The 20922-nt window shown below is 40.3% G+C and overlaps 2 protein-coding genes across 3 annotated transcripts; both read left to right on the top strand.

Moving 5' to 3' along the window:
- Positions 1-4473: 4473 nt before the first annotated feature.
- LOC118115540 (kinesin-like protein KIF27) lies at positions 4474-13646 on the top strand. Its single transcript, XM_035166754.2, has 14 exons — positions 4474-4771; positions 6502-6699; positions 6822-7798; positions 7999-8142; positions 8235-8312; positions 8458-8660; positions 9225-9301; positions 9423-9560; positions 9810-10024; positions 10535-10705; positions 10801-10992; positions 11129-11356; positions 11819-12017; positions 12151-13646. The coding sequence occupies exons 1-14, from the start codon at positions 4474-4476 to the stop codon at positions 12552-12554; spliced, it is 3522 nt and encodes a 1173-aa protein (XP_035022645.2). The 3' UTR covers positions 12555-13646.
- A 947-nt stretch (positions 13647-14593) lies between these two features.
- Positions 14594-20693, top strand: gkap1 (G kinase anchoring protein 1). 2 transcript variants are annotated; one of them, XM_035166786.2, is made up of 12 exons: positions 14594-14747; positions 15121-15383; positions 16290-16448; positions 16750-16827; positions 17462-17597; positions 17775-17794; positions 17926-18087; positions 18300-18386; positions 19139-19202; positions 19377-19447; positions 19538-19615; positions 20216-20693. In XM_035166786.2, the coding sequence occupies exons 2-12, from the start codon at positions 15135-15137 to the stop codon at positions 20255-20257; spliced, it is 1146 nt and encodes a 381-aa protein (XP_035022677.1). In that variant the 5' UTR covers positions 14594-14747; positions 15121-15134; the 3' UTR covers positions 20258-20693. The 2 variants fall into 2 exon arrangements, with proteins under 2 accessions (XP_035022677.1, XP_035022678.1); XM_035166787.2 differs by lacking the exon at positions 16750-16827.
- Positions 20694-20922: the final 229 nt, after the last annotated feature.

Below are 20922 nucleotides of genomic sequence, written 5' to 3' on the forward strand. Positions count from 1 at the left end.
ATACATTTACCAGATTATATTAAATCTAGTAAAATGTACCTTTGATTATAGTTGTTTGGAATGGTCAAACAGAAATACTTTCAATGTTAAGAAGAAATACATTATTTGTACTAACTAAAAGCAGCCAGAATGTGTAGTCACTTGATTTTACAAGTCTGAAATTTAATTTCCTCAAAATCTTAAATTTTTTTTTAATAACTCAAATCATATGGAAGCATCCAGCATTTGGGCAGGTGGACAGGAAGAGAAGGCAAGAAGGGAAGCAACAGTTTACAATAAATATATCAGGAAAAGGCAACTGTATTACCTCAGGTGGGATGGAACTGATATATAATATATATATCTAAATCATTGCAGAGATTTGTACTGGATAGTGAAACATTTTGTGTATTTTGTATTGAAGTATAGGTTAAAGTACATATATCACGGTGAATCAGAAAAATAGAATCACAAAATGTTAAAATAACGTATTTACAACATTGATTAGAGGAAACAGTTTGTAACATAATAATAAGGCAGCCCTTCCAGAAGACGGCGCTGTCGCGTTCACGGCCCACGAGTTCCTCCTTCTTCGACGCTCTTGAACGCCTCCTCTGCTCTCGTCCACTGCAGCTCTGTGGTGGTGGCGGTTTCCCGGGCAACCGACAAACAGTTCAGTTGACAAACCGTCCTTATCATCGATCAGCTTCTTTCTCATAAAACTCCATTATCTATGCAAGTAAATGTAAGTATTTTTCAATTTTATTTTTCAATGTACACAATTTCAAAAGTATATATATTCAACTACTAAAATCAACACCGGTGACAGCAACAGACTTAACAAGCTGATTAAGATGGCTGGCTCCGTCATTGGCTGCAAACCAGACTCTTTTAAAGTGGTGGTGGAGAGGAGGGCTTAGAACAAACTGTTATCCATCATGGTCAACCACGAGCACCCTCCCCTCCACCTAGTGGACAACAGTATGGAGAGATTGCCTGCCCTTAAGCGAGTACTGCAAGATATAGCCCAAGAGCGGAATGGTGAAAGATGTATTGAGGCTCCAGGTCTGCTGTCACAGGTAGATCTTGACTTCATTGTGCATCTTGTTACCCCCATAAAGTGTTTGGAGAAACAAAACTTCTCTCTCTTATGCTACAGTCTTCATCACTTGACTTTCCAAAAGCTGTTGACTTAGTTGATGCTTTAGTTCAAACATTGAATGACTTCAGGAAGGAGTCATTCTTTGATAACTTGTGGGATGAGGTGTAGAACATTTCTGAGCAGCGCGATAAAGCAACACAGCCAGCTGCAAAACGACAAAAAAGGCTAAGCTCTAAACCTGGTTAACACTGTACTGACTACTGTTGGACAGAGAGTCAGAATCAGATAAAGACAGGTTTCATACAGCTCATTGATCAGATGCTCAATGAGCTTAAGAGGCGGTTTTCAAAGACAAACTGTGACGTAATGAATAGCATCCAAGCTCTAAACCCCAATAGTGATGTATTTCTGAAAGAGACAGCTGTGTTTTCATTTGCTCGATTGTATGATTCAAATGCTGAGGACTTGAGGCATGAACTCCGTCAGTTCAGCCGAATCTTAGAAAGCAAAATACAGACCGGTATGCAGAGAACCTCTAGTAAAGTAGAGCTGGTACTGTTCATTGAGCCATACAAAGTGTTTTTTGAGCTCTGCAGACTCTGCAAAATAGCAGTCGCGATTCCAGTGAGTACTGTTGGTAACTGATGAGCTGATGAGAGCACTTTCTCTAAGAGACTGGTTCAGCTCCGCTGTCGCAAAGACAGATACAGGAAATCTTTCCTGCCCACAGCAATAAGACTGTACAACTTCTCACCTCTTATAGTTGCTATCCACTATTGCACATATTATATTCATATTCATTTTTTACTGCACATGTTATAGTCATGTTTAAAACAAATCCTGCAATTTTGCTCGCTTGTCTCTTTTGTATTTAGCATTTGTTTTTTGCTCTATGTGAAATTTATTTTTGCCCAATTTCTTTGACATGCTGTGATACAATAATTTCCCAGATTGGGATCAATAAAGTACATCTATCTATCTATCTATCTATCTATCTATCTATCTATCTATCTATCTATCTATCTATCTATCTATCTATCTATTAGGGCTGCACTTATGGATTATTTTTTTATTGATTAATCTAACCACTTTTAAGATTAATCTAACCACTTTTAAAACCTTGTGTAATTTATATTTATTTAATCATCTTCTCTTAAATACAAACAAATCTTACAGAAAACAAAGTGTGCACTGCAAGGCATTAGCGCAAGAGCTTGTTCCATTCAAATAAAATCAATATATCAATCTACATTAAGCTGTCTAACAACCGAATAAATGAAAAACAGTAAAATAAATAAATAAACAAGTAAAATAAAAGTTCATTTCTGGAGGAATATCAAAACACTGTGTAAATTCAAGTTTAGCAGTCTATTAAAAAATAATATTGAAGTACCCTAGTAGTTGTATCAATGTCTGTATAAAGTCACAAACTGACTGGAAGTACAATTCAATAGTATTTCAACAATGAATATTATTGATTTTCACACTGAGCTGGATGGTACTCTAATAATAAAATAATAAAGCTTTTGAAAAAGGCATCTTAAAATAAAGTGCTTAATTTTAGAAAAAATAAATAAAAAGATGTAGTTTGAGTTTCCCCGTTTCTTATTTTTTCTTAATATACAACTACATTTCGCATATAAACAATCTGAACAAATATCAACAACTAAACAGCTTTAACACCTTTTCTTTGTTCCCACTTTCTCTTTTTCAGTGATGTAAACTCCACCGTGTGCTGCCAGGATTTACTACCGTAAAGACGGCAAAAGCAGTGCAGGTTAAAATAAGACTACCGTAAGTTCAAGAACTATCTATCTATCTTTTATGTCATCAAAGGCTTTTTGATGACTTAGAAGACTTGAGTCTTCTATGTCATCAATGGAGCCTTCTTCATTTAGCCGAGCTGGATTCCAAGAAACAACCAGAACTTCCAGCTTGATCATGTGGAACAAAGTCTAGGTCCTCAGCAACAGAGATTTCTGACTCCTCATCCTGTTCTTCCTACAGCATCTTTTTGACCACTTATGCCGTGAGTCTGAAATGATGGGGACCAGCCATACTAATACTCTGGATAAAGAAAATCAAAAGCATATTTTCAAATGTATATCAATCAGTCTATTAAGTACATACTTTTATATTTCGAGTTTTATTTAGTTGATCTATCTATGGTTAGCTAGCCAGAAAAGAAACTAGCTAGCTAACAGCTACTTAGTGTGGTACATTTTTCTCTTTCTCACTAGGAACAGTGTGTAAAATAAGATTTACATGCATCCGATGTGCAAAAACAGCCTTGTGAAATGTATGGTAGGTGTTCCGAAGTGTCGTTTTTGACCCATGTGTGTAAAAGTGATGTAGAAATACAAAATTTCAGTTTGTTTATAAAGTAAGAAAGGAAAAAGGAAAATAATTATTTGTGTTAATCAAAAACAAGATATTTAACGAACACTTGGAATATTAAATGATAAAATACATTTATTTTAAAAATATAGCAAATAAACACTCAGCCATGCATGAATTAACACAGGAAATGAATACAGGTCATTTTTTACCGATGTTGTGCATTAGAAGGGTAATGATACAAAAAATGATTTTTATTCCAAAAGTAACAAAGGAAAAATTGAAATAAGGATTTGTGAAGATCAAAAACAAACAAATGGGGAATACCTGAAATACTGAATGATGAACTGTATTCACTGCTGGGTCACTTTTGACCCATTGTCGTCAATCTTACTGTGCGCTTGTTTTGTTGAGACCAGAGGTTCGAATCCCTTATCATAACTTTATTTTTTCTAATCCTTGCTAAAAGTTTATATTGACAAAAATGAAAGACTACAACACAGAGAAATAAACATGCACAGGTTTCTCTTATTCTTTGAGTAACCCGCTGTAGATGAATCATCGTTAAGCATACGCACCTCCTATGGGGACACATATAGCAAACTTTGCAATATGACCACAATCCGTTTTAACATGAAATACACAATCAGTGAATACACTCAGCCAGAGTTGTCATCTTTAGACAGGGTATTTTACCTACTCCTTCGACCGACACAGTTCCAACAAAGCACGTTGCAAGCAACACAGGACGTCACATAACCTGATTGGCCGGAGGTTTGGTTGGACGTGAGACAATCGATTGCTTTTCCCTGGTATACCAGATGTTTGATCTGAAATTTTGCAACAGAATTTGTGAACATTGAAAAATAAAAGTGAAAAATTTGAAGACTGAAATTCAGTGGCAAAAAATACTGAATGATGAATGCATAATTCCAATGTAAAAAAAATTCAGTGCTGGAAATTCAAAGGCTTTAAAATGTCAAAATCTGATGAGACTGATTTACTTACTTACCTTCTTTACCGTTGCTTCTCCCCCGTGCCTTCAATTCAGCATCATGACCGAGGTGTGTGTCAAGGTGGCGCTGCGTGTCCGGCCGCTGCTTCCCCATGAACTCATCCAGAACCACAAGGTATGTGTGCGGATAGTACCGGACTCCACTCAGGTAATGGTCGGCTCCGACCGACTCTTCTCCTTCGACCACGCGTTCGGGCCCACGGCCACCCAGGATGAGGTGTACAACTCCTGTGTCCAGCCGCTGGTCGAGACCCTGCTCCGGGGCGATAACGCCACTGTGTTCTGCTTTGGACAAACCGGCTCAGGGAAGACGTACACGTTCGGAGGAGGGAACCTGGGTAGGTTTTACTGAGAAGCTCCTCAACATCAGTCATTCGGTGATTACATTTCATATCAACCCAAAAGTAAAGAAATCAGTTTGCTTCTTTGCTAAATAATATAGTTGTTCCCATAATATACCCCTATATTCTGCTAAAATAATTATTTGCCAAGCTTAAGCTCTAACGAGTTTTTAAAAATGTTAATGAAAATAAACCTTCAAGTCATTATTTTGTCAACCGTGTTATGGACAGAAGTTGTGTCATAGAATGAAGGACTTCACATTTGATATAAAAAAAAGATGTGTTTGAAAGGTATTGAGTTTATTCACCAGGAGTTTGAAGTTGTTTGTCAAACTGATTTGAAAGTCAGGATAACAGATAACGTGAGATGCTGTCAACAATGATACAGCTTTTTCAACATAAAGCCACATTACACTGAATTTTGAGTTATTCAACATCCTTATGTAAGACTTCCATCTGTAGAAATGCCCCCCGTCATTTTTATTACAGTTTAGCCAACATTTCAAAGATTTATGAGACAAAAATCAAATAAAACACAGTTGACAGACAAAGTCACAGTTGACATGAGTAACACAATTGACATGACACATTAGGAGAGAGAAGGAGAAACCTCTAATAATTAGTTAATACCTTTATTTTCAACTTAATTGCATTAACACTTAAAGGGATAGTTCACCCAAAAATGAAATTTCACTCATTATATATATTCACCATTATGTCGATGGAGGGGTGGGTGAAGGGTTTGAGTCCACAAAACGCTTTTGGAGTCTCAGTGTTGCAGCCAAATCCAACACAATTGAAGTAAATGGAGACCACTTCTTCAAATGTATAAAAAAAAATGTTAATACCTCCACACTGCTCCTGTGGTGTCATCACAGTGTCTGTAAGAACCGACATTCAGTAGTTCGGGCAGCCAACTCCAATCATGTGACATACATCATGTGACATACCTCACTCTCCACAATAATGCTGCTGCGTCAGCATTGCTGCCAGTTGCTTCAGCCCCTCCACCTACCCAGCATCCACCTGTAGGCTCCGACGGGGTTACAAGTATTTGCTCATCACTCCCATCATATCTATGTAATCATATCTGGCAGAGTGATTCAGTCTGAGCCAAGACTCCAAACACTAACCTGTTCTACTGTCGCAGTAAACATTCAAACGTGAGTCGTCTGACTGAACTGCAGATATTGCAGTGTTTCATTACTGTTTAAAGATAAACTGGAGGATCGCATCGTTACTGTATGTGCAAAGCAACCCTCTAAGCTTGAATACGTACACATTTATTTCAATTATGAGTTTTCTTTCTTCCTCTGACCTTAAATAATATAATTAGTTATTCTAAGTTAGTTTAGTGGTTATCCCATTCAAACATCCAATTTCTACTTCTTATCCAGATTAGGTTTAATCATTATTGAATTAGATTTGCTGTTGGAGTGATAGTTAAAGAGAGAGAATTATAATTTCTTCCATAACATTAATGAACTAAACGTATAAAATCCTTTTTTTATCCCTATTGGTTTTTGTTGATAGATTTCATACTTTTGGTAGTATTACATTAAAACATATATACAAGTTAATCTGTGTGGTGTTAAAAAGACGTCTTAAAATATCTCAAATTCAACTTAAACTCACAGGAGAGATTTTACCCAGAATGTATCTGACAAACATTTCACTCTGGCAACGTGTACTTTATTACTGTCTCTTCTTTCTATAACCTCTGTCAGGTGAGGAAGGAGGAATCATTGACCGTGTGGCCGAGAATATGTTCTCGTTGTTGGGGGAGAAGAAGAACAGTGATGGAGTTGAGACAACGGTGCGCGTCACATATTTGGAGCTGTACATGGAGGAGCTGCAAGACCTGCTGGAGTCTCATAACACTGACAAAGAGCTTTTTATCAGGGAGAACGACAAGGGAAACGCAGGTAATGAAAACATCTTTTTGACAATTGTGAACAAATATGAATTTATTTTTTATTTTATTTTGGGGGAGAGTAATGTGTAAAAGCATTACAAATAATCACTGTGTGGTTCTATGTGTTTCCAGTGGTGGTGGGAGCCAAAGAAATAGTCGTCACCTCAGCAGAGGAGCTACTCTCTGTTGTAGAGGCGGGTAATGTTCTGCGCCACATCAACACCACAGGGATGAATGAGCACTCCAGTCGCTCTCACACCATCCTCACCCTTCAGGTCGTCAAAGGTTTCCCCAACAACAATCCCTCCTTCAAGTCTTCCTGCTCCTCCAAACTCTGTCTGGTCGACCTGGCCGGCTCAGAACGTGCTCAAAAAACAGGCAACCGGGGCTCACAGCTCAAAGAGTCTGCTCATATCAACAGGGGCCTGCTCGCGCTGGGAAACGTTATCCGTGCCCTGGCTTACCGTTCTCGAAATCGCAATGGTAACAACGGCAACAGCACACACATACCATACCGTGACGCCAAGATCACCCGTCTCCTCCAGGATTCGATGGGAGGCACTGCCCATACAGTGATGGTGGCATGTGTGAGCCCCTCTCACCACAGTGTAGCTGAGACTGTGGGTGTTTTGCAGTTCGCAGCCAAGGCTCGTCACATCCGCAACTGTCCGATAGCCACATCCACTCACACTGATGTTAAATTATGTCCTACAAACTGGGACCCTGGCGAGGCTCGACGAGGGGAGCTGGAGTATGAAGTTCAGACACTGAGAGAGCTGCTGAAGGAGAAGGAGCGAGAGATTGAGATGCAGAGGGCAGATGGAAGAGCTGCTGAGGAGGAGAGCATCAAAAAGTCAAGCCAGATGAGGTTGTCTGAGCAAGATCACAAGATGAACCCATACCGCCTCCTAACACAGGAGGCTGCAGCTCTGCTCACAGACATCTCCAGACAATCTTTCGGGCAGCGGCTGCAGGATTGGCAGGAGAGACTGGCAGTCGTCGCTAACGCACATCCCATCAATGATGAGGTTAGACATTCAGAGGGGGCTGGAGACCAGGCAGACCATGTTCGAATATTAAAACTCAGACAAGATCTCCAAGGATGCCAGGTAATGATATAAAAGTAAAAAAAGAAATATCACACGGCCATTAGATGAGATAATGTGAACAAATGCAGTAGACGCAGTAGAGCAGTAAGATATATGGCCAAACAATCCTGACTTAAAATTGAAGAGGGCTGTAATCAATTATAAACTATTCATTAATCTAGGTTAAAAAAAAGTCATATTTCTCTCTCTCTTACCTTTAGGGAGCTCTCAACATAACGAAGCAGCTACTGGAGCAGAAAGATGCAGAACTGAGACATGCACAAAACGATGTTGAGAAACTTCTTCACGAGAGTAAAACCTGCCTGCAGGACTTAGAGGAAGAAAAGGAGCGTAATCGTTTACAGGTGAGAAGTCCGATTTACCTGGTGAGTAGAGAAGGACACTGCAAATAAAAGTTCCAAAGTGACAATGCATGTGTGTGTATGAATGTTTTCAGACTGAACAACTGGTGGACCAGCAGATTGTCATCGATCGCCTTCGCGGCAAGAAGCCCCACTGCGTCCCTCCCAGGATGGTAGGTATAGCTGCACTGCTGTATTCTGTAGGTGTTTGTGCATGTTGACACAAAGTGTTACGACATACATTAACGTGTGCAGCCACACACTCTGTCGCTCATGGCTCTGTTGTGCATGTTTCTGTCTGAATGCATGTATTTGTAGAGTCACTCCAGTACCCAAGCCTATTCCCTGGAGAGGGTGATGGCCTCCTTTAAGATACGTGGACACCTCCTCCTGGCTGAGCTTGAGGAAAAGGATGAGGTGCGCTGTCCATTCATTAAACAGGCAGAGAGCAAAGATAGCGTTCAAGAGAAGCAGGAGGAGGAAGAGGAGGAAGACGACTGTGTGGGCAAAATGGCATTTAGGTGAGTGTTTGTATAAAATAAGAATTCTGGTTCTTCCTGTGTCAAGACACCAGTGATGGACTGCAACAAATACAATTCTAGTAATGGCCTGTGAATCACAAAGTTTCTGTTAAATTTCTGCACAAATAGTTACTCAATTATCCAATTCCTGTTGAATGAAACGGTGTGATAACATTTGTTTTTCACATGCTCTTGCTCTGTAAAGCAGTGTGTGTAAGCACCGTGGGAGGGAGGGGGGGTGCAGTTGCACTCTACAATTTTGGCGTCAAGGATGACAGTGTTTTGTGCTGTCAGTCACCTGCCTGTTCAGACAAGGTCAACATTGTCTATGTCACTTTAGCTGCTGCACCTCAGTTGACCCCTCACAAATCATACAAACACTGAATTTTACACCTCTTGAAGTAGTAGAATCACTGCGACTGCAACTCTCAAAGGATGCGCAGTATCATACATTTTTAAGGTGTAACAGTATTTCCCCTACAATCCTGTTTCCTTGTGTACTGCAGGTACGCTGTCAATAATCAATAATCTTTGATTCTGAAGTTTTTATTTCTGTTTCTTAAGGCGTTATTTAAACCGAACATGGACCCACTCGAAGATGAACAGGAATCCATTAGTACAACAGTCTCAGCGAGTCACAGGTGCACTTAACTTGTATCTGACTTCATTTCACAGTCTTTTGTTTCCTTGTCCTGTTTTAATTAGAATTTTATATCTAAGAAGCTGTTTAGCTTTTTATAATAAGTTACAATTTCTTCACAGGGACTGAGGCAGACCTTGCCAAACAAAGCCATGTGAGGAAGGGTGGACTGAGAGCCGGTGTAACTCAGAGAAGGATCCAAGATCTGTCAGTCACCATGGTCATGGGATTGGAGCTCATCAAAGAGCTGGACAAAACGGGTGTGGTGCCGTCATTACTGTATATTCCTGTGTCTGTGGATTTTCTCTACATGTCATTCGGAGCAGTTGAGCCCTTCACGTGATTTGATTGTGCTTCAGAGCGTTTAGAAAAGTATAAACCGTCAACCACGGTCTCAATGAGGGAGGAAAAAGGCATTTGAAGTCTCAGATAAACTCTGAGGACAATCTACCTCTGGCAGTGTATTTATTTGAATCTTCTCTATAAAGTTGTGATTTTCGTCCTGACAGACAAAGAGATCCAAGCAGTGGAGAGATGTGTCAGACAGAGTCAAGACGGCAGAGAAGCTGGCATACTGGCAAAACTTTCAATGCACAGCCGGCAGGTCCGATCAGAGGTGTATCGCAGCCTGCAACACACGAGTCTGCAGAGGGAACAGATTCAGACCAGCCTCGGGCAGCAGAGACAGACGGCTGACAACAACACAGAGCCTGGACCGAGTGGGGTTAGTTGCACACTTTTTAAAAAGTAACATCAAACATGTCTAGTTGATGCAACAGGAAAAGTCTTGTGTAAAGCTCTATGCAAGTTTTGTTGATACAAACTTTTCAAACTTTTTTAGTTGATGGGACAAAAATTAACAAATTCCAGAATTTGTTTTTTTATGTTTTATATGTGATCACTCTAGTATCTATTCCACAGCCAGTTAAGGTAGTAAATATTCTGGAGAGACAATGATTTATCCACACTGAAAGTGATTGACAGAAGAGATTTGAGTGTTTGTTTGCGGGAAAGGTCAAACAAAAAGACGTAACTGTTTGATATAGAAGCAGAATACATTTTTAAAGTTAGATTTTTTAGTTTTTCACTTCAGAAATGCATTTTTCTTTTGTGTACAAACTCTCCTCACTATGTCACTTGTTCTATCTTCTGAATTTTTTGTGTTGTCTCCCTCCTCCTCTTTTGGCTCTTTCTAACCCTCCTCACACTCCACACGTCCTCGTCCTCGCTGTAGACACATCGCAGCAGTTGGTTGGAGCAGCATGAGGAGCTGGTGCTTCAGGAGCAGGCAGAGCTGCAGGAGCTGCAGGAGGAGCTGAGGAGTAGAGAGGAGGTGGTCCAGCGCAGAGAGACCTGTCTGCAACAGAAAAAACATTTGGAGGTCAAGAAGCTGCATACCAGCAAGGTTAGTATGTGTAAAGGTTTTGAACATAATTCACCCACATGTCTGTTTATCAATCATTGGTATCTGGAAGGTTTTCTTTATCTTTAACTTTTCAGGCTCTGAGTCAGAACCTGCTGCGTGTGTCTGTGCAGTTGGAGTCTGTGGAGGAGAACCTGCGGAGCAGTAGCAATACAAGGCGGACTACAGGAGTCACCACAGAGGAACTGGAGAAGGAGAGAGAAAGGCTTCGAAAGAGGAAAGACGCTCTGGAGGCACAGCTGACGGAAAACGGAGGACTTACTGTGACGGTCAGAAACAAAGAAAACATATCTGACGTATTAAAAATAATCTGATGGATATGATCGATAGATTTCAAAGGTTTTGGAACATAAAACTATACTAAATATCAGTGTGCACTTTGATATTTTGTTTCTCCTTATATAGGAGAACCATTCCCTGTTCCAGCTGGAGGAAGCTATTGAAGCTCTGGATGCAGCTCTGGAGTTTAAAAACGACTTCATCCGGGACATACAGAAGAAACTGTCCATCACCGACTCATCGTCCTCTCAGTCACAAAACACTGAACCTGCTCAGCTCTGTGGTGTCAGCAGGAAGCTGAAGCAGCTCTCGCCGCCTGAGGCTTTGGAGCTGCTCGTCAAATATTTCAACAAGGTAAAATAAGAGACCCTCAGCTCTACATACAAAGCCAACAAGCTTCCTTTATACTGTTTTCATTATTTCCTTTAAAATTAAATTTGATTCTACAAGTGAAAGTCAGCACTCAACCTGAGTGCTGACTTCTTTTTTTTATTCCAATTGAGATTTTCTCTCACACTGTTATTTATATACCATTGCTTTCTCTCCATGTGATGTGATGTGAGTAAAATATGAGTCAGAAATACAGCAGAACTGTATTTGTAATGTTAATTCAATTGCACCCCTCTGCCTCCCTAATGCTCCCCTCTCAGCCCTCCATCTTTCTTCTGATATCATTTTATCAACTATTACTATTGTCCTTGTTTTTTCTCTGCAGGTTTCAAAAGGGTCAGCCAGTGTCTTTGTTATTACACTGTGTAATAATATGTTCCTCTGCTGTGTTGTCTCACTCTCTCCCACCATTGCCATCCTCTTCAGGTTGTTTGTCTCCGTGAGACAGAGCGCCATTTGCTTATACGTTGTAAAGAGCTGGAGCTTGATGCTGATGAACAAGAGTGGACAATGAAGAAGATGAAGACCACCATGCAGTATCTGGCCCTGGATGCAGACCGCAGGCTCATACAGCTGCACATAGATTACCAGAAAAACATCCAACTACTCCTGCAGGAACTTCAAAGTGAGGAAATATGCCACTGTACAGCACTTTGAATTACTCTATGGCTGAATGCTGCCATATAAGTTAATTTGCCTTGCCATGATATTTGTGAAGAAATGTTGTTTCATAATTGTTTTTTTCTGTGTGTGTGTAGAGGATGAAGCAAAACAACAGGCTCTCCAAGACAGACTGCAGCATGTGGAGAATGAACTATTTTACTACAAAAGCTCCTGTCGGCAGCTCAAAAAGAACCTCAAAGAGCATTTCAGTGGCGGCCCAAACCCTGACGTTCAGCCCTCACAAAAACCTGAGCACCACATGCCTGATGACAACCACATACAAACACACAGATGTGTGGCTAGTGAATGTGAGGAAAGGTTTGAGATGACACCAGTTCGTTTGAATCGCAGGGACCTGAGACAGATATTCCCAGCTGACCTGCAGATATCTGGTTCTGCCACAAGCAGGCGACAGTCTGCTGTGGAGACTATCTCAGAGGCAGTACTGGGGGACTCCTTAGAAGTGGCCAGACCTGCAGACAACACTGCAACCTTCTGATAATCTTGTCTATAGTCATAAAACAGTAGCTCACCTTATAGTTATCACCAACGCCTCTGACTGAACTGATTACACTCCCTTTACAACCACTGTTCATTATTGACAATATAGGACCAGATGTTAAATATCCCTTGTACGTTTGAAGGTCATCTGCACAATTTAGGTTACCAACTACCAGTAGATGTTAGCAGGTGTTAGTGGTCCCCAGCGGATGTTAGGGACATACCTGTGCACCTTAGCCTTAGCGCCATCAAATTTTGTGTGGCTTGTAATTGATGATACAGGCTGAACTTGACAGTACGTCAGAAGGTAAATCTGACTGGCAACTGGTTTGTATGGCAGTACTATGAAAGCCATGTGGCTCAGTAGATGAGACACCATTAGCTCTATGTCTTTTTGAACTAAACACTTTCTCTTTCTGAACATAGGACAAGATGGAGAATACGTAATTTATGCTCTGCCGCACTAATTAATGCCTACTGCCAGTAGATGTTATCTGATGTTAGTGACCACCAGCAGATGTTGGGGACATATCTTCAGTTGTGTACCTTAGTGTCATCAGGTGTTTTGGCCTTTTAATCACAAGACACCCTCTTCTAAGGCAGGCCCACCGCAGGTTGATCAGACCTGGGTGCATGTACTTATCATCCGGGGGCCCATTTGGGATCTTTCCTCCTGATCCAGAGCCATTGGCTGCAGCGTTCTGCAGTATGCAATGTTTATTTTATGGTCTGGCGTAGGACCTGTCCATGGATGCCCAGATCTTTCAGAGAAAACATCTTCAACATGTTGTTAAATATTGTTAAATCTCTATGTAATGTTTCCCCTAACCCCTAACCCCTTATGAGGAGAATGGCTATGTTGTCCACCTGTAATCCAAAGCACTGATTAGCACTTAAAGCGGCCTCTAATACAGCATGTTTACTGCCCTACAACAGTAATGTGTTTCTTATGCACTTGATTTTTACTGTCTGTGTGGACTATGTACCTTTAGCTACACTTTACATTGTCAGCTGTGTGAATTATTTATTGTATGTGTGGCTCTATTGCAGTAAAACATATTAAACTTATGAAGCAGAGAATTGATTCAAATGTGTGTTGCAGAAATCTTCATTCCATGTGAATGAGCACTTGGATTTACCTTGTGTTTCTTAAAAAAGGACCCAGCCCCTTGTTTGGTAACCACTGCAATAAACCACCCATCTGTATAAAGTGGTTCACCCTCAACCAGGAGCAAATGTAAAGCTTTCAAATTGTTCCAGTATAAACAGTAGAGTAATTTCATATAGGGTAGAGAGTCACAATCTGTGTATTTTGTTTTACCTTTGATACATTTTACATTACAGTTAACACATATATACTTTAAAGTATATGATACTAAATAAATCAATTATTTACCTTAAAAAACACTAATTCTGAGTAGCTTTAAAGTTGTGGTAAATGGTTTTGTGGGGCTACTGTTTCATTAAGTTTAGGAGTGTAAATTAATTTGTACAGGTTGTTACAACTTAAGCTTGTTTTTGTACTCTTAGAGTACAATGGAAGAATTTACATAGTTAAGTAAAGTACATCCTAGATGTTTTCAAATGGAGAGAAAGGGCCGGTGCAGGGAAATGCCCTAACAAACAACATGAAGTTATTTATTATCAACATTTTTACAGGTATTTTTAGATTCATCATGAGCTATTCTTTCCAGGGACATCTTGAGCTCAGATGCCAATTAATATGCATATATAATATTTAGAAATAATACATAATACATTGCGGATCTTGCCTGAGAATGATCCTATTTTTAAGTTTTCTTCAATGTAAGTGTATTTTACGCATACATTTTAGTTACATGTTATAGTTCAAAGCAAACATAAAACACCGACAAATAATTCGGCGTGCTTTATTTTTCAAAAAAAGCGAACAAACACACGCTAAAAGTGGGTTTCAACGTTTTTCTACAGTATAACAGGTTTAACTGACTGAATAAATGTCTGTTAAACGGCAGATTCTACACACACTCTGATTGGGCGACCTTCTGTCAGTCAAATCTGGTCCCACCAATCAGAATCCCAGCCCCTTTTTTTTTTTTAATCCTTTTTGGCTCCTCCGGGCTCCTGTAGTCAGACCGTCGCTGAAAGCAAAGCATCGGTTTAAAGCCAGTTCCGTCACGAACAGGTGAAAGTACTCTTCAGCAACTTTAATGTGAGTACCCGCATTTTAAAAACAACCCAGCGCGTGTGACAGATACCGAATGTGAACGGGAACCCACGTTCGTGTTTTTGACCGGCAGCCAGGTCTACTTTTGTACTTGTTCAGAAGCTAACACAACCGGCTAAGCCCCTTTGATAGTTAGCTAGGTTAACTCACGATGCTAGCTGCGCCTGACACTACACTGTTAGCATCAGTCCACTTCACAACTCTTGATTCGCGTATCCACATCACGCCTCTTTTGTTTCCCACACGATCTGCTGCTCTAACTGAAGCTGCTGACGACACATTGTTAAGAGACGGCACCGGGGAGCTAACTTGATGTTTTACAACTCGTCTTCACTGATTTCTTATCTTCTATCACCAGTTTCCACTTCAGCTATGACATCGTCTGCCATGATCACCGTCCCCACCACGGCCTCCCGTTTCGCCCTGCTCCAGATTGACTCGGATTCGGACTCCGACACATCCGAGCCGGGGAAGACTGGCACCAAAGGCGGACGGGACTCCTCCGGGAAGCCCCGGCAAGGGAAGGCAGGAGCATCCGGGGGGAAAGCGGCTCAGGCCAACGACAAGAAGAAAGACAAGAAGAAGAAGAGGAAGGAGCAGCAGCAGAGTGAAGCGAACGAGGTGAGTGACAAAAGCATCTGATGAACCTCAGCTCCATTAGTGTGTCTGTGCTGTGTCACGGCATCACACATGACGTCAGCGTGTGACAGACATGATTCTGTTCCTGTTGTTTCACTTCACTTGAAATGAAACCGCAGAGGGAGATGTCAGCATTTGTGTTTTCCCCTCAGCTGTTTAGTACAGGTGCTGGCATTATTTCATAACATGAACACAAGCAGCATTTTTATTCAGGTTTATTACTCCTCGATAAGACATGAAATGTTCTCTTACAAAAGCCTTCAGTTAGCAAAAACACCCATAATACTCTTTTTTAACTGAAGCGACTGTTTGCATTTGCATCAGTCAGATAATTGAATGGGACCAAATATTAACCAGTTTCAGCACGTGAGGATTTGCTTATCTTAATGTTTACATTGTGATTGAAATAAGAGTTTCAGACTGTTGGTCTGAAAACCACGTCACTCATTTCAGTATGTTTCACATTTTATTGACCAAACACCCACTGATGAATTGATACAACAAGATATTGAATAACAAGCACTGACATTTTGTGTAAGTTGCTGCCAAACTGAAAATACAGATGAGAATGGATAAAATCGTAATTCACTCTTGGGTCAAATTACTCTGCAGTAGACATGGGGTTTTATTGGCTCTGGCTCCGATCAGCATTGACGAAAACATGATACCTGTGTCACCACTAATTTCTTCATCTATTTTATTTTGGCGGTCTAGATGCTGACGTTCATATTACAACACCCGGTGAAGGGTCTAACTCTGCTGCTGTTTATACACACACATGCAGACGGCTTCAAAAGCCATCAACTGAACAGAGTCGTAGTTCATAACAGAGCAATAATGTCATATTAGGTCAGTGTTTGAATTAAGTCTTATCCTTCTATCTTTCAGTTACGTAATCTGGCGTTCAAGAAGATTCCTCAGAAGTCCTCTGGCCCGCCTCCATGTATGACACTGTCAGGAATCGCCAGCGAGCTCCTCAGCACTGAATCCGGCGACCACACTATACCCTCAGGTGGATGGCAGCAGTGGAAGCAGAGGGATGAGCAGGTAAGACAGAACTACTACTCCCATAATAAATGTGTTAGTCAGTCAGGATAACCAAAGAACCACTGAGAGGCAACATTATTTTTGGACGTCAGCAGTAGAGGAGTGTGTGCAGCAGTATGAGCCAGGAGCAGGATATTCTTCAAACCAATTTATTGATTTTAGATCCATTTACTAAACTCTAAGCCCTTCTCCTGTTCTTTACTGAAAACTTGTATTTTATCTTTCCTGGATATAACTGCATTGCAGGCAGATCTTCCTCAATCGTGTGTTCTTATTCGAGTGTTTTCCTTCACTCTCCCAGATAACCACTGAACTTTATGAGGCAGACTTGGAAAAGGCTTTGATTCTCAGTAAACTGGAATACGAACAACACAAACAGGTACCTTGGTTGCATACACACACTAGTATATAAAAGCAAAGAGAAACTTTAAATATCCACTTACTAAGTCCTGCTTTGTGGAGATCCTGTTTCTGAGGGCCAATCATAATGGAAAAAAATCTAGTAAGCTGCTGGAAGAATGATCGGGAAACTCGCAAGTTTAAAGCAGAAGCACTTTATTGATGCTCGAAGCATTGAGGAGAGAAGAGTTGAGCAATACAAGTTCACACTGTGTAATGCCTCCTTGAACTGGAGGCTGTCCTCTGCAGGGTGTATTTAAACCCAAAATGTCCTCACATGGCACAGACTTACTCTGTAGATCCCAATGACCTCTGTCCCAATGAGAGAGACACAGAGAGGCTGTCTGTTTGTTATGGCTGTCCACTTTATCAGTAAGGTCAAAGCTATCCATGAGACAGACGATGAACCATCTACCTTATCAGTAAGGTCATAGCTATTCAAGAAACAGTCAGGGAACTATCTTTCTATACGAGAGAAACTAAATGTGTGCACATCAAGGCAAAATATCCGAAGGTGCAAGACCAAAAGTCATTTACAGCAGCATTTACAAAAGTAATTATAATCTAAAAACCTGTACTTAGCTTAAGTCCATTGATGTGCTTTCATTCTGCAGGACAACACAAACACGTCCTCGCCAAAGTCACGGGGAGGAAAAGAGAGCGGAGGGAAGAAGGACAAAAAGAAAAATCAGCAGGCAAAAGAGAAAAAGACAGTTTCTCTGCAGGACTTCCAGGCTGAAGGCACTGCAGGTGAGAGAAACCTATTCTCCACTCTCAAAAGCTGTGAAACTAGGAGCTTGTGTGCTGCAGATTGTGTTCCTGGGGCCTGTTGAGCTACAATCAATGACTGTTTTCTCTGTAGGACTGAAGAAACTGTATTACGTGTGTTAGATAATAGTAATATCATTGTATTTTGTCTCTTTGCAGAACATCCAAGTAAGAAAGAGGTGAGCAAAAATATGCAAAGTATAACTATACAGCAACTACCTATAAAGAATATTTACACGGTTTTATTCCGGGTTGAATACTGTATGTGATGTGGCAATCAACTTGAAACACTGACTATATTCCCATCCAGGACGCCAAAGCAGCTAACCTGGCTCTAGGAAACGGGCAGGATGAGAGATTTTTTAATAAACTGGAAGATGACGTCAGTCGGATTATCCAACAGGAAAAAAGACGCGAGCAATACACTAGCAATCAGGGACAAGAAGTCAACACATCCACAGAACACGAACCGGTGAGTGGACAGACAACAAATACTCCTGTGTTTATTTGTTTTTGACGTCCACACAGCTGACTAAAAGATATGTGTGCACATTTTGCAGTGTTTGAGTAAATGCAACATCATTCAAGTATCGTTGGGTTTTCCTTACTCGGCTGTTTGTGGAAAATTAAAATTTTTATAAAATTGTCTCGATTTGTTCTTTTTCTCCCCGTCATTCCTGTCAGGACCCCCGGGCAGAGCAGCTGAAGTACGACCTGGAGAAGAAAGACCAGGAAATCGATAAGCTAAAAAAGACAATCTCACAGTGGGAGGTCAGCAGTCATGAGCAGTTACTCATTCTGTAATTTCTTTGGCAAATTAGAACTGTACCCATGGTGTTATAAATATGGAAATATAAATACAGACCAGCTAATTTCAATAGAAAGTTACATCGCAGTACATACAGTATGTGTTTCGAAGGTGCATTATGCAGGATTTGTCATGATTCAAAGTTGGGTTCTGATCAAAATGGAGGGGCAGAAGAAAAGATCTGAGAGCAGAAGAAGAAATTCCAAGCTCAGTTGTTTCACGCGAACAGAAGCAGCGTGCCCATGAGGAGTAGAGTTAAAGATGGAGTGCAGGAAATCTAAGCACAAGCAGGGTATATTCCAGTGCAAGCGCAACCTTTGAGTGAGAGCATAACAAAATCTGACTGAGAAATCAATAAGTCCTGCTCTGGAACTGAAACACCACGCGCTTGAACAAAGATAGGGTAAAAATACCTGGAGACAGATAACATCGGTGGCTGAGCGTGGTAGAAAGTAAATAAGAAAGGGAGGAGTGTTGGCAAGCAAAGTCTCTTTTTGGTTACTTTTCTGTTCTAAAGCAGCAAGAAAAGCCCACACCCAAGCACAACCCTGTGGGACGCTCCCACACGGCCAGAGACCAGTAGTGATAAAAATGCATCAACAAGTTCAAACTTACTTCTTAAAGCACATCTGTATTATAAACCTGCTTTTCTGTTGTGGCAAAAAACTCTTTAAAGGCAACAAAAATGTGTATTTTCTCCTTCTCAACTCTGCAGGTGAAATACAAAGAAGTGAAGGCAAGAAATTCCCAGCTGCTTAAAATGCTCCAGCAGGGAGAGAGTGAGTTGAATGTCACTAGATTTCCTTCCTTCCTTCCTTCCTTCCTTCCTTCCTCCCTTCCTCCTTCCTCCTTCCTTCTCTGTCTTTCCACTTCTGTTCTTTCTCAATGAATAATCAATGTGGTCTGACTGACTTAAACTTCTTTTAATGATCTTTCTAATATCTCTCCCTCAGTGAAAGATAAAGCAGAAATCCTTCTACAGGTAGAGGAGCTACTACACATAAAAGAAGAACTGTCATCACAGGTGTGTTATCATGAGATAAAATGAAGAGAGGAATATGTCCCAGTCAGATATTTGCACATTTATGTGAATATTAATAATTGTTATTTTTAGGTATCATTACTGCACGGCGCCCTCGAGCAAGAAAGATCTAAAATCAAAGGTCTGCAGTCAGAACAACCGAAACATCAGGTGAGAGCACAGAAAATCACTCACTGTCTAATTTAATGGTTTCTTCAGTCGTGTGTGGAAATTAAATGTAACCAAAACCAGGGAGAATCAAGGCTTTATTTTAATAATCTAAGCACACAGATTCAGGAGCATTTAGGATGTGTCCATATTCACTTTTGCTATCGAAATGGTGGAATCAAATGTTGCTGCACCAGGTGCACAATTCAAAAGGGTTATTTATAAGTGTGTAAATCACAGAACCATTTCCTGTTCAGATCTGTGTGTGTGATAAGCAGAGTATACACACTGTGCACCTGCCTATCTGAGTGCATGTTACCATCTTTATAAGTTGGCCTTAAAATCCCAGTTTAAATTCAGTGCCATTTCAGACCAGGTTTTTGTTTGTCAGTTGCACAGTTGCTTTCTGTTGACTCGAGATAACAACAGTGTATTTGACGACACCTGATTTAAAGACCAACTCACCCGTGGGCGCTCAGGTGGTTGCAGTGCCTTTACATTTTAAACAACGTGGGTGCTCAATAGTAAAAGCACACACTTGTGTAAAATACTTTCTCATACTTTTAAGTAATGCTATTCTTTCTCTTCCTCTGTGGTTGGCAGGGAAACAAAAAGGGGAGAAAAGGAGCCGAAATGGATCTATGAAGGCTCCAAAAGAAAAGACCTGAATAATAAAATCAAACAGATGAACAAATGAAGAAAAACATTGCTGATCATAATAAGAGTTCTGTAATAATTTTGGTTGTTTTTTTTTTTTTAGCTTGAACTCTGTGTCAGCATATAATGCATGCCCCCTTATTTACAAACACACTCCAGGATGTATTACACAGCTGAACAAGAATTAAAGAATCTTTTAAAAGTGACTTAAGTTTTTAAAGGTTGTGCTGAAATGGTGGCTTTGCACCTACAGTGCTTCCCTCTGCAGGTGTGAGACTGCCATTACATATCGAGTGTTGTTGAAAGCTGTGTGCCTGACCTTTGTTTGGGTTTCAATGCCAACATGACAGATGGTAAGTTTATGTTTTTATTTGTGTTTTTTTCTCACTGTTAAGTAAATAAAATACTTTTTCAGTGAAAAAAATTCCTGTTTTTTTTTTTATTCATATTTTGTTTTCAATGTCAAGATTTTAGAAAAGTGTGCCCAAAATGCAACAGTGCTAAACCAAATTGTATTTCTTAAAAAAAAAAAAGTGAATTCACAAATAGCTTACACTGGAACTAAAATAAACAACAAACGCTAGAATTTATGATCAAACTGATAAATACCTAATTATCGTAAAGTAAAATAAACAGAATATTGACTTATTTTT

This window comes from Hippoglossus stenolepis, chromosome 9, assembly GCF_022539355.2.
Source record: "Hippoglossus stenolepis isolate QCI-W04-F060 chromosome 9, HSTE1.2, whole genome shotgun sequence".
NCBI lineage: Eukaryota > Metazoa > Chordata > Actinopteri > Pleuronectiformes > Pleuronectidae > Hippoglossus > Hippoglossus stenolepis.